Genomic DNA, 11,650 nt, shown 5'->3' with positions numbered 1-11,650 from the left:
CCTGACCGAGACCTGCTGAGCTTCCTCTGCAAGCTGGCTAAATTCTGTGCCTTCAAACCGTGCCCCTTGGAGGGGGGGGCGTGTTCCTCATTCTTCCTGAGCAAGGATACCCACAGCTTGAAGGGTTGTGTGAAGCCTGACGGCATACGCAGGGCCAGCCCCTGCAAAAGGCAGGGTGAAGCAGCTGCCCTGGGCAGTGGAAGCCCCAAGGCAACACCTTGAAATGGCAGAGAAATGGCGCCAATTTCCAGCAAGATGGCATGATCTCAGTGGAACCTGACATCGCCGTCTCTGCTGCTTCGTGCCGCCGCCACGCAACCTAGGTAAGGGATGTTTCGGTGGCGGTGACAGGGCGACACTTTCCATTTTGCCTCAAGCAGGGAAACGGGGCACGTCACATTGGGAATACGTCGTGGAGTTTCCTTAGAGGGCTTGCACAGAACTTACTTACGGAAAAACAAACGGATGTGGTTTGTGCAAGCGGATGTCCGGGGTGGGGTGGGGTGAAGAAATCACAACTTTTGTCCCTCTCCCCACCCAACCCCCGGTCCTTTCAACCTGTGCAGTTATAAATAAAAGAGGTATATTTATTTTCTTCTTTCCTATGAGCCTTGTTACGTCTCCAGTGTCCTAGACTGAACCTGGGACTTTCTGCAGGCGCTTTGCCGCTGAGCTACGGCTCTTCCTCTAAAAACAGTGCAAGGTTCTAGTCCTCAACGTTGTGAATAAAGGGGATGGTCTATGAACCTAGGGAGCTGCCTTATATCACTGCGTCCATCTAGTTCAGTATTATCAACACTGACCAGCAGTGGCTCTCCGGGGTTTTAGGCAGGGGACATCCCACCACTAACCTGGAGATGTCATGGGATAGAGTTGAAAGGGACCCTAACATTCTGCAATGCAGGAATCTCAACTGAAGCATCCATGAGATATGGCCACCCAAACTCTGCTTTAAAATCTCCAGTGAAGGAGAGTCCACAACCTCCGAAGGGAGTCCGTTCCACTGTCAAGCAGCTCTTAATGTCAGGCCGATCGGTCACTGTGCAACGGCCCGTCTCCTCAGGAGAGTTCTGGATTGGCAATAGGGACAAGCTTCCTCATACAAATGTGGTTATGGAATGTGAGTTACTGTAAGGCACGGCGATGGGCCCTGGAAGGATGAGCAGAAATTGAGAGCTGTTTGTCATTGTCAAGTAAAGGTGGAAAGCTTCCATCCTCAGGGGGCAGGACACCACCTCACCCACCCGTCCCAGTTACCAGACACCATGGAAAACAACAACTGTGGATGGATTACTTCCATCACGCTCTGCGGCTGGTGTTCTCAGGGGCGGACGACTGCTGCGGAACAGAGAATCCTAGCAGATTGATCTTTGGCTTGCTCCTGCAAAGGCAAGTCTTTGGTGTTCTTTGGAAACTTCAGCAAAGGGCTGATGGGAAGACTCAATGCAAACACTACAATAACCATCACGCTGCGGCACCTCATATGTTATCTGAGAGTCAGAGGGGCGCTTGCGGAGCTGGAAAGTTCTTGGGAATGTGAGGAGCTGGTGGGAAAAGGCTCTTCTAGCCCAGCTGCGTCCTGCTCCCTTGCGGCACTAGAGATTTCACCCTGTCCAGAAACCGCCTCTGCTGGTGGCGGGAGGTCATTTGGGCCCGAACTGTGGCTGGAAACCGGCTCCCACACCCAGTGGTCATCACCATTGACATCGCCTTCATTGGTACCGCTGCGCCCTTCCTCTCCCATGATGCATTGCTCTTCCTGAGCGTCGCATGGTACCGGCTCCCGGTCCTCCTCAAGCTCAGTGGAGAGAGTGGCGAGGCTACCCTCCTCTTCCAGGCGGCACTGCTTCGTTTTGACACCCACGGCTTTCAGGATCGTGTCCATCTGCTTCATGTAGTCCAGATGGCCGCTCACCTGGAAAGAAACGCAGAGTTTAGGGACACGGGAAGATGCCCAGGACTGAGTCTGGCCTATTGGTTCCTCTAGCTGAGTGTAAACCACAACTACCAGCAGAAACGGTTTCAGGAAGCAAACACTTCCAGCCCTACCTAGACATGCCAGGGGGATTCAGGGAAACCTAGAGCTGGAAGGGTCCCTCAAGGGTCATCTAGCCCACCCCCCTGCAATAATAATAATAATAATAATAATAATAATAATAATAATAATAATAATTTATTTATATCCCGCCCTTCCCAGCCGAAGGCGGGCTCGGAGCGGCTAACAACAGTAAAATGATAAAACATTCTAAAATCATTTCATTATAAAATTAATTCAAATCAGATTAATGGCAACCATTGGACTCTGTGAGGATTGCCAAAGGAGGGAGTCAGGCTGTGCCCTGGCCAAAGGCCTGGTGGAACAGCTCTGTCTTGCAGGCCCTGCGGAAAGATGTCAAGTCCCGCAGGGCCCTAGTCTGTTGTGACAGAGCGTTCCACCAGATCGGAGCCACAGCCGAAAAAGCCCTGGCTCTAGTTGAGGCCAGCCTAACCTCTCTGTGGCCTGGGACCTCCAAGACGTTTTTGTTTGAAGACCGTAAGGTCCTCTGTGGGACATACCAGGAGAGGCAGTCCCGTGGGTACGAGGGTCCTAGGCCGTATAGGGCTTTGAAGGTTAAAACCAGCACCTTAAACCTGATCCTGTACTCCACCGGGAGCCAGTGCAGCTGGTATAGCACTGGGTGAATGTGATCTCGCAGCAAGGACCCCGTAAGAAGTCTCGCCACGGCATTCTGCACCCGCTGGAGTTTCTGGGTCAGTCTCAAGGGCAGCCCCACATAGAGCGAGTTACAATAATCCAGTCTGGAGGTGACCGTTGCGTGGATCACAGTGGCTAGGTCAGGGCGAGAGAGGTACCAAGCAGGTGCTGCGTCACTGAGCTATGGTCCTTTCCTTAAAAATGAAGCAAGGTCTCTAGTCCCCATGAGGTTGGCTTAAAGACATGAAACCGCTTTATCCTGAGTCAGACCTGTTCGTCATCTAGCTCAGTACTGCCGGCACTAACTGGCAGCAGCTCTCGGGGGTTTCAGGAAGGGAGTCTTTTTGCAGCCCTACCTGGAGATGCTGCTGGTGGAGATTTTGAACCCGGGACCTTCTGCATGTGAAGTAGGTGCTCTGCCACCGAGCTACACCCCTTCCCCAAACAACGCCGCCAGTTAGGAACAAAGCTTTAGTGCAGAGGGTCAGGTGCACAGGAGGAGAAAGGATGGAGGAGACTCTCATTGTTAGCTCTGCCTACTATTTGAAGGTCTACTGCTCATGGAAATGGAGGCTCTATATAGCTACGGTGTCTAATAGCCTCTGACAACGGACCTATCTGCCTACGCCGCTGAGGTTTTGTCAGGAACACTTTGACATTTGAAGCCACTTAGAACTTGGCACGAACAGCCCACTGTCGTATTTTTAATCCACATTTTTTTACGAGGCAATCTGCAGCCATATGGCTCAACCGGTCTTTTCCCCTTCCCGGTTTTGGAGAGGTTAGAACTTTTAATTAAAAGGGGCTGTTGAGGGCTTAATGGAAGGAGACTCCAGATGTTGGTGGGGATTTTGAGAAGCGGAAGGTAGGAAGGGCGGCCCTGTTCTCCTCTTTAACCCCGTTTGGTTGCTAAGGAGACAGAAATTAAAAATCAGGCAGAGGGATAAAAGAGGAGAAGAATCTAAGGGTGAGAGGAGGGCAGCATTACTCTTGTGGTACCGGGGCGGTGGCGGCTGTAAGATCTCTCTTTCTATCTTTCTGCATTATGTAGGCCTGGAAGGAGGCAGGCCCAGAACAGCTAATCATGCAGAGTCACGGCAGGCAGACTCTCCCTCTTGCTGCATCTTTGCACAGGGAAGTGGTCCAAAATATTCAGTCGTGGGTCACATCTACACATCCACTGAAAGCACATCACTTTTCCCAAAAGAATCCTGGGTACCACAGTCCACCCTTCATGGTGCTACAATAATAATAATAATAATAATAATAATAATAATAATAATAATAATAATTTATTATTTATACCCCGCCCATCTGGCTGGGTCCCCCCAACCACTCTGGGCGGCTTCCAACAAAACACTAAAATACAACAACCTATCAAACATTAAAAGCTTCCCTAAACAGGGCTGCCTTCAGATGTCTTCTAAAAGTTTGGTAGTTATTTTTCTCTTTGACATCTGGTGGGAGGGCGTTCCACAGGGCAGGCGCCACTACTGAGAAGGCCCTCTGCCTGGTTCCCTGTAACTTGGCCTCTTGAAGCGAGGGAACCTCCAGAAGGCCCTCGGCGCTGGACCTCAGTGTCCGGGGAGAACGATGGAGGTGGAGACGCTCCTTCAGGGATACTGGACCGAGGCCGTTTAGGGCTTTAAAGGTCAGCACCAACACTCTGAATTGTGCTCAGAAACGTACTAGGAGCCAGTGTAGGTCTTTCAAGACCAGTTTATACGGTCTCGGCAGCCACTCCCAGTCTATCACCAGTCTAGCTGCCGCATTCTGGATTAATTGTAGTTTCCAGGTCACCTTCAAAGGTAGCCCCACGTAGAGTGCATTGCAGTAGTCCAAGCGAGAGAAAGCCAGAGCATGCAGCACTCTGGCGACTCAGTCTGCGGACAGGTAGGGTCTCAGCCTGCATACCAGATGGAGCTGATAAACAGCTGCCCTGGACACAGAATTGACCTGTGCCTCCATGGACAGCTGTGAGTCCAGAATGACTCCCAGGCTGTGCACCTGGTGCTTCAGGGGCACAGTTACCCCATTCAGGAACAGGGAGTCTTCCACACCTGCCCGCCCCCTGTCCCCCAAAAACAGTACTTCTGTCTTGTCAGGATTCAACCTCAATCTGTTAGCTGCCATCCATCCTCCCAGCACCTTGAACAGAGTAGGGTTTCTAGGATTCTTGGGGATGGGGGAGGGAAGCCATGTGATTTAAATGTGCTCGAAATGTATGGAAGGGAATAAAGCATCGCTACATTTCAATCTGCAGATCGTTTTCGGAGGCGTGGATGAAGTAGGTTTGCCAAATCAATTTTCTCCCTTGCTCGTACCCAGCTAGTAAGAGTCCCAACCCTCTCAAACACTGAGATTAGCAGATTAGCCCCTCTTGGCCGTTCCTCAGAACCTGGTAGCTGTGACGGCCAGGGAGAGAGCATTTTCTGTGGCAACCCCTGACCTTATTTTATTTTATTTGGAGCATTTGCGCCCAGCTCTCTGGCTGAGTTGGCTCCCAGTGTGGCTCATGTACAATCAGAAAGTGCAAGCCAGTAGGCTTACAAACTATAGGACACGACACAAAAGAAAAATGGGACAGGGAGGAGAAATCAAACAGGCCACCAACTCTTATTTGGTTGTTCTTCTAATGAGCAGCTGGCACAGTTCAGTGGGAGGTGATGCCTGTTGGGGGAGCCAGTCTGTCACAGCAGAGCTGATGCAGAGAGCCTTCTGCTTTCTGTCTTTCCCACGGAGACAGTGGGACGGAACGGCTGCTCCCCAGTGACAGCTGAGGGAGAGGAGGGCTGAATCCCTGAGTCCGCAGAGATGTTCACTATGCAGTTTTTGTCATATGCTCAAGATGCACCTCTTTATCCTGGCCTCTGACACAGAGGTATGTTTTCAGAACCCATCCTATTCTTGCAATTGTGTATTGTTTTGATCTGTTTTTAAAAGGTGCATTTTAAATTGCTGGGACTCGCCCTGGGGTGCAGAGCAAGCGATCAAACAAAATATTGTTGCATACCACCCCAATCTCTGAGAGGTGCGAGATTCCAGCGGTTCTAACCACTTACTCAGGGTTCAGTTTCCTTTGGAATGAGGCACAGCGGAGACTGTTTAGGACACATGCTTTATTTACACATATACAGAACCTGAGCCTACAATGGAGGGGTTTGCAGCATTAACACCCCAAGAGGGCCTTGCTTCCCCCATAGTCGCAGCCTCAGATTCCAACAGAAATCAGGCATGGCTCTGTCTCCCAGCTGCCCAGCCTGCAGCCTGCCAACTTCCAGCTTCAAGCTCACGCAACTCAACTCTCAACTTCTGGCCTTTGTCTTTCTACCTAGCAATGAGCTGAGGGAACACAGGGCTCCCATTTGCCATCTGGCACGGAGCCCCTTCCTTTGTTACTTTACTGGTTAGTCCTTGCTTATATTTTAACACTAGCTGGGTCCAGGAACCAGAAAGGTCTCAAAGCACATCCCTCTGGCTTGGGAGAATTCAGCAGCCGTCACTGACACTTACTGCCTGCAGGTCTGGAAAGCGCTACTTACGATTGACGAGAGATCCACATTCACCATTCTCCTGTTGTCCAGGTTAACCGGCTGAAGTCCAGCGACGTTGAGTTGAACAGAGGATGTCCGGTAGACATATCTCAGCAGCCAGTCTCCCCTGGGAGGAGAAAAAGGAACCAATACTACTGAACAGCCATATCATTCAACCGACTGAAGCATATAACCAGATGGGCCACCAAACCCAGGGATCGGGTTCCCATGACTCTCCAGGTGCTGCAGCCCCATCATCCAGGAACATTGCCCATGTTGGCTGATGGAAGCCCAGCTGCACCTAGAGTGCCACAGGTTCCCCATCCCTTAACTAGACCATCACTTGCCTTCACTGCCCCTTTGTTTAACCATTTAGTCGTGTCCGACTCTTCGTGACCCCATGGACCAGAGCATGCCAGGCATTCCTGTGTTCCACTGCCTCCCACAACTTGGTCAAACTCATGTTCGTACCTTCAAGAACATTGTCCAACCATCCCGTCCTCTGTCGTCCCCTTCTCCTTGTGCCCTCCATCTTTCCCAACATCAGGGTCTTTTCCAGGGAGTCTTCTCTTCTCATGAGGTGGCCAAAGTATTGGAGCCTCAGCTTCAGGATCTGTCCTTCCAGTGAGCTGCCTCTAGCTCCCGCCATCACAACTCTACCTTCTTTGAATGATGCTGGACCACAACTCCCATCCCTCCTTGGCCATTTGCTGGCTAGATAGTTGAGAAAAGCCTGGTGGGCCAGCTCTGCAAGTGAAGGCAAGTGATGGTCTAATTCAGGGATGGGAAACCTGGGGAGCTGCAGATGTTGCTGATTAACAACATCCATCTCTCCTTGGCCATTAGCCATGCCATATGAATAGCTGATAGAAGCTTGGGTCCAGCAACAGCTAGAGGTTGCCAGGTATCACACCCCTGAACTAGACCGTCACTTGCCTTTACTGCCCCTAACTCCCACCATGACAACTCTGGCTTCATTTAATGCAGGACTGGCCCCTCTTCAGTGCCTAACACTCCTTCCTTCCTTCCTTCCTTCCTTCCTTCCTTCCTTCCTTCCCACACACAAACAAACCTCGCCTTCCAGGAAGAATATCAAGGCAAAGACATCAGACCCAGCAATCTTTTTCAAGAGACCATCAAAACCACATGCTAAATTTTCCAAATGCTTACAGAAAACTAGCCCGGCCACCCTATTTTTAGGGCCTACAGACCTGCAGTAGCCGTTGATGATCCTTCCCGAAACAACCTTGGCAATTTGATTCCAGTATTTGGCTTCCCCTTCCACTGGTGCCCCTAGGAGGACCACGTCTTCAACGATGCCTCTGCACTCTGAGAAGAGAGGGAGCCCACCCACCCCACAAAACATCAGTGAGACAGCCTTGGAGGATGATGCTCTAGAGCCGTGGCAGTGGCTTGGGAATGGCTGGTCGCCGCTTTCGAAATGCAGCTTGGGGAATCTGGCGCCACAAAACGCAACGGCGTGTGTGTTTACTCAGAAGAAAGCTGCACTTAATTCACAGGGACTCACTGCCACGTAACCATGCATACAGATGCAGTCTCGAAGAGGGATCCAGATTCAATGTGTGCCTAGTCTTATCCAGATTCTAGCAAAAGCCAGTGTGGCCTGTTGGTTAGTGTGTCGGACTAGGACCTGGGAGAAACCAGGGTTCAAACGCCCACTAGGCTGTGAAGCTCTCACTGGGTGATGTTAGGCCAGCCACTGCTTCCCATCCTAACCTACCTCACAGGGCCATTGTGGGGATCAAATGAGGAGGGGGAGAACCATGAGCACCAATTGGAGCTCCTTGGAGGAAGAGGGTGGGATATAAATGCAAGAAACGCACAAGCAAGATGGACACTGAGGGTTGTCTCCAACGAGAGGCACATTCACACCTTATATTTCAAGATCTATTGTGCTGCTTTCAACAACCATGGCTTCTCCCAAGGAATCCTGGGAGCTGTAGTTGGTTATGGGTGCTGAGAGTTGGTAGGAGACCGCCTCCCTTTACATTCCCATCCCAGAGCTACAGTTCCCAAAGTTCCCTGGGAAGAGGGATGGACAGTTAGCCACTCTGGGAATTGTAGCTCTGGGAGGGGAATAAAGGTAAAGGGACCCCTGACCATTAGGTCCAGTCGTGGCTGACTCTGGGGTTGCGGCGCTCATCTCGCTTTATTGACCGAGGGAGCTGGCGTACAGCTTCCGGGTCATGTGGCCAGCATGACTAAGCCGCTTCTGGCGAACCAGAGCAGCGCACGGAAATGCTGTTTACCTTCCCGCTGGAGCGGTATACCATTTATCTACTTGTACTTTGACATGCTTTCGAACTGCTAGGTTGGCAGGAGCAGGGAGGGAGCAACAGGAGCTCACCCCATCATGGTGATTCGAACCACCAACCTTCTGTTCGGCAAGTCCTAGGCTCTGTGGTTTAACCCACAGCGCCACCCGCATCCCTGGGAGGGGAATAGCGGTGCCCTAACAATTCTCAACAAATTACAGTTCCAGGCTGGGAACGTCCCCTACCTGAAACCCCAGGGAGCCGTTGCTGCCAGCCTGTGTTGACAATACTGAGCTGGATGGACCCACGGCCTGGCTTAATATAAGGCAGCTTCCTATGCTTCTATTTGAAGTCTTGCCTTCATTCAGAACCATGAGGACTAGATTCTTTGACTCTCTTTCAAAGAAGGACCTCAGCTCAGTGGGCAGAGTACCTGCTTTGCATGCAGGAGGCTCCAGGTTCAAATCCCTGGCATCTCCAGGTAGGGCTGGGAAAGATCCCCTGCCTGAAACGAGGGAGAGCCGCTGCCAGTCAGTGCAGACAATACTGAGCTAGATAGGCCAAAGGCCTGATTCATCATCATCATAAATTTTATTGCACTAGCCAAAGGCCATGGCATCATTCACAATGGGAACAAAAAGAAAAGCAACAATAACCATAAAAACATCAGGCACTGCAGATAGAATAAACCACGATCATATCTCCTAAAAATTATTTGTTGCATACGATATAATAGCAAGGGGTTCTCAGGTAGAAAGTGCCAGCTTAAATGTCCGAATCGCCTTTGCAATTGACCACTATTTTATCTAGTTCTTTTCTCCTGATCTTCTTAGCTGCCAACGCATATAGTGCTGCTTTATAAGTGACGAAGTCATCAGTGTCACTCAGCAGCCATTTCACCCTTTCCGCCCTGTTCGAGTGTGTTCCATTCGTGAGCAGGGGTTTTATAAATCGGTCTCTTGGTTCTATATATAGCGGGCATTGCAATAAATAGTGGTACAAATCAGGATAAGGCAGCTTCTTACATTCCCAAGTGCGAGCCCCTGAGTGTCTCCTCGGGAGCAGGGGCCACTGAATTCAATGGGCTAAGCAACTTTAATTGTCTGTCCCTCCATGCATAGCAGGAGGTTGGACTAGATGACCGTTGGGGGCCCCCCTTCCAACACTACAATTCTATAAAACATGCTTGTCCCCAAGGCTTGTCCTACTCAGAGGAGACCCATCAAAACCAATGGACATGACTAAGTTAGGTCCATTTCCTTCAATGTGCTTACTCCCAATAGGACTTAGTTAGATGGAACCTTTGAGATTTACAGTGGTGCCTCGCAAGACGAAATTAATCCGTTCTGTGAGGCTCTTCGTATAGCGGTTTTTTCGTCTTGCGAAGCAAGCCCATTGACAGTTTAGCGGATTAGCTTTTAGCGGATCAGCTGATAAGCGGCTTATCAGCGGATCAGCTGATAAGCAGCTTAGGGCTTAGGAAAAGGGGGGGGAGGGAAAAACCCCCCGCAGGAACTCACAAGACATTTTCGTCTTGCGAAGCAAGCCCATAGGGAAATTCGTTTGGCGAAGCGCCTCCAAAACGGAAAACCCTTTCGTCTAGCGGGTTTTCCGTCTTGCGAGGCGTTCGTCTTGCGGGGCACCACTGTACTTATTTTTTCCCCAACACCCAGAGTACAACCAGTACTCAAGCAACGGGAAAGACAATTTTTTTTATAAAAAAAAATGATTGCAAATAAATATCAAAGCGGCTGCAGGCAGCTCTCAGGAGCAACTCAATTTACAATCTGTGTTGTGATTCTTGGATTTTTTCCTAGAAGGGTCTTTTTTTGTGGGAGGGCAGAAGGGGAGGGGGAGAGTAAAGAGGAAACATAAAAGATAAGACGCTGCCAATTTGTCATTCTGAATGATCCAATTTTGGGAGATTATGAGACTTATTCTAAGTGCACGCCAGAGAGAAAAAGAGTTGGCGGGGGGGGGGAGCAATTTCTGCTGCCCAAAAGGAATTCATAAGCCTGATTTGACTCATCTTAATTTGAACAGCAGCAGGGTTCTTTTGCAGAAGAAGTTCAGATGAGGGGACGACGGATTCTGAGTGAGCATCACATTCAGGTAAAGTGATCATCGCTATTTGCAGCTTGGGGCTTCTGACCTTAAAACCAGCCCCTGTTTAAGACTGGACAGTGGGTGGGAGTGGGGTTGGGGCTGGGGGGAGGAAAGCTCTAGGCTGAATGGGGTGCATTCTGCATGGAACCTCACCCACCCACCCACAACACACAGCCACTGCCTAGCACACTGGATGCTGAAGGAGCAACAGGAAATCACCAGTCGCCAGAGTTGCCTGGCAACGTCCTCCTCCTCCCTCCTCCCCATCTCATCTTTCGGCCCCTGCACAGCCACCCAGTCTTAAGCCTGCATGGTCGAAAAGAGCAGAAAGGGGAAAGGGCTGTGCATGGACGTGCCACTGGGCTAGACTACTGTGGCACAGTACTTGTGGGGCTGCCTTTGGAGACAGCTTGGGAAAATCGCAGCTAGCTCACAACCAGGGAACTCGTCACAGTGGTGCCTTGGCAAATGTGCTGGCCCTTGGGTTTGCTGTTGGGCTGAATGCAATTGCTCTTTTTCCTCATTAACGCTCTTGGTGGTTTGGGTCTAGGCTGTCTGCACCCAAGGCTTTTCAAGAACTTAAAAACATAAGGAAAGCCTGCTGGGTCACACTTATCACCCGTCCTGTTCTTGCAACAGCTGACTAGGTGCCTCAAAGGGAAACCCGAAACAGGATCCAAGCACAAGAGCCCTCTCCCCTCCTGTGGCATTCGGAAGCAATGCCGAGGGCCTTCTGGCAGTTCCCTCATTGTGAGAAGCAAAGCTACAGGGAACCAGGCAGAGGGCCTTCTCGGTGGTGGCGCCCGCCCTGTGGAACGCCCTCCCATCACATGTCAAAGAGATAAACAAATACCTGACATTCAGAAGACATCTGAAGGCAGCCCTGTTCAGGGAAGTTTTTAATGTGTGACATTTTAGTGTATTTTTGGTCTTCGTTGGAAGCCGCTCAGAGTGGCTGGGGAAACCCAGCCAGATGGGCGGGGTACAAATAATTTATTATTATTATTATTATTATTATTATTATTATTATTATTATTATT

At 50.4% G+C, this 11,650-nt stretch overlaps 1 protein-coding gene across 3 annotated transcripts in view; it reads right to left on the bottom strand.

The window, feature by feature from the left end:
• Nucleotides 1–566: 566 nt before the first annotated feature.
• TMCO4 (transmembrane and coiled-coil domains 4) overlaps nucleotides 567–11,650 on the bottom strand; it is a 44,290-nt gene continuing 33,206 nt past the window's right edge. For 2 of the 3 annotated variants that reach the window (XM_081871013.1, XM_081871014.1), the window contains exons 12-14: nucleotides 7,440–7,557; nucleotides 6,238–6,355; nucleotides 567–1,915 (exon numbers count right to left, since the gene is read on the bottom strand). In XM_081871013.1, the coding sequence (XP_081727139.1) occupies nucleotides 1,487–1,915; nucleotides 6,238–6,355; nucleotides 7,440–7,557 (665 nt within the window). In that variant the 3' untranslated portion in view covers nucleotides 567–1,486. The remainder of the gene's footprint in view (nucleotides 1,916–6,237; nucleotides 6,356–7,439; nucleotides 7,558–11,650) is intronic. The other variant, XR_014158748.1, reaches the window with a different exon arrangement.

This window comes from Podarcis erhardii (assembly GCF_964252035.2).
Source record: "Podarcis erhardii genome assembly, chromosome: 7".
Classification (NCBI taxonomy): domain Eukaryota; kingdom Metazoa; phylum Chordata; class Lepidosauria; order Squamata; family Lacertidae; genus Podarcis; species Podarcis erhardii.
Note: the sequence above shows the minus strand (reverse complement) of the source record. Positions and strands in the feature narration are given on the sequence as shown.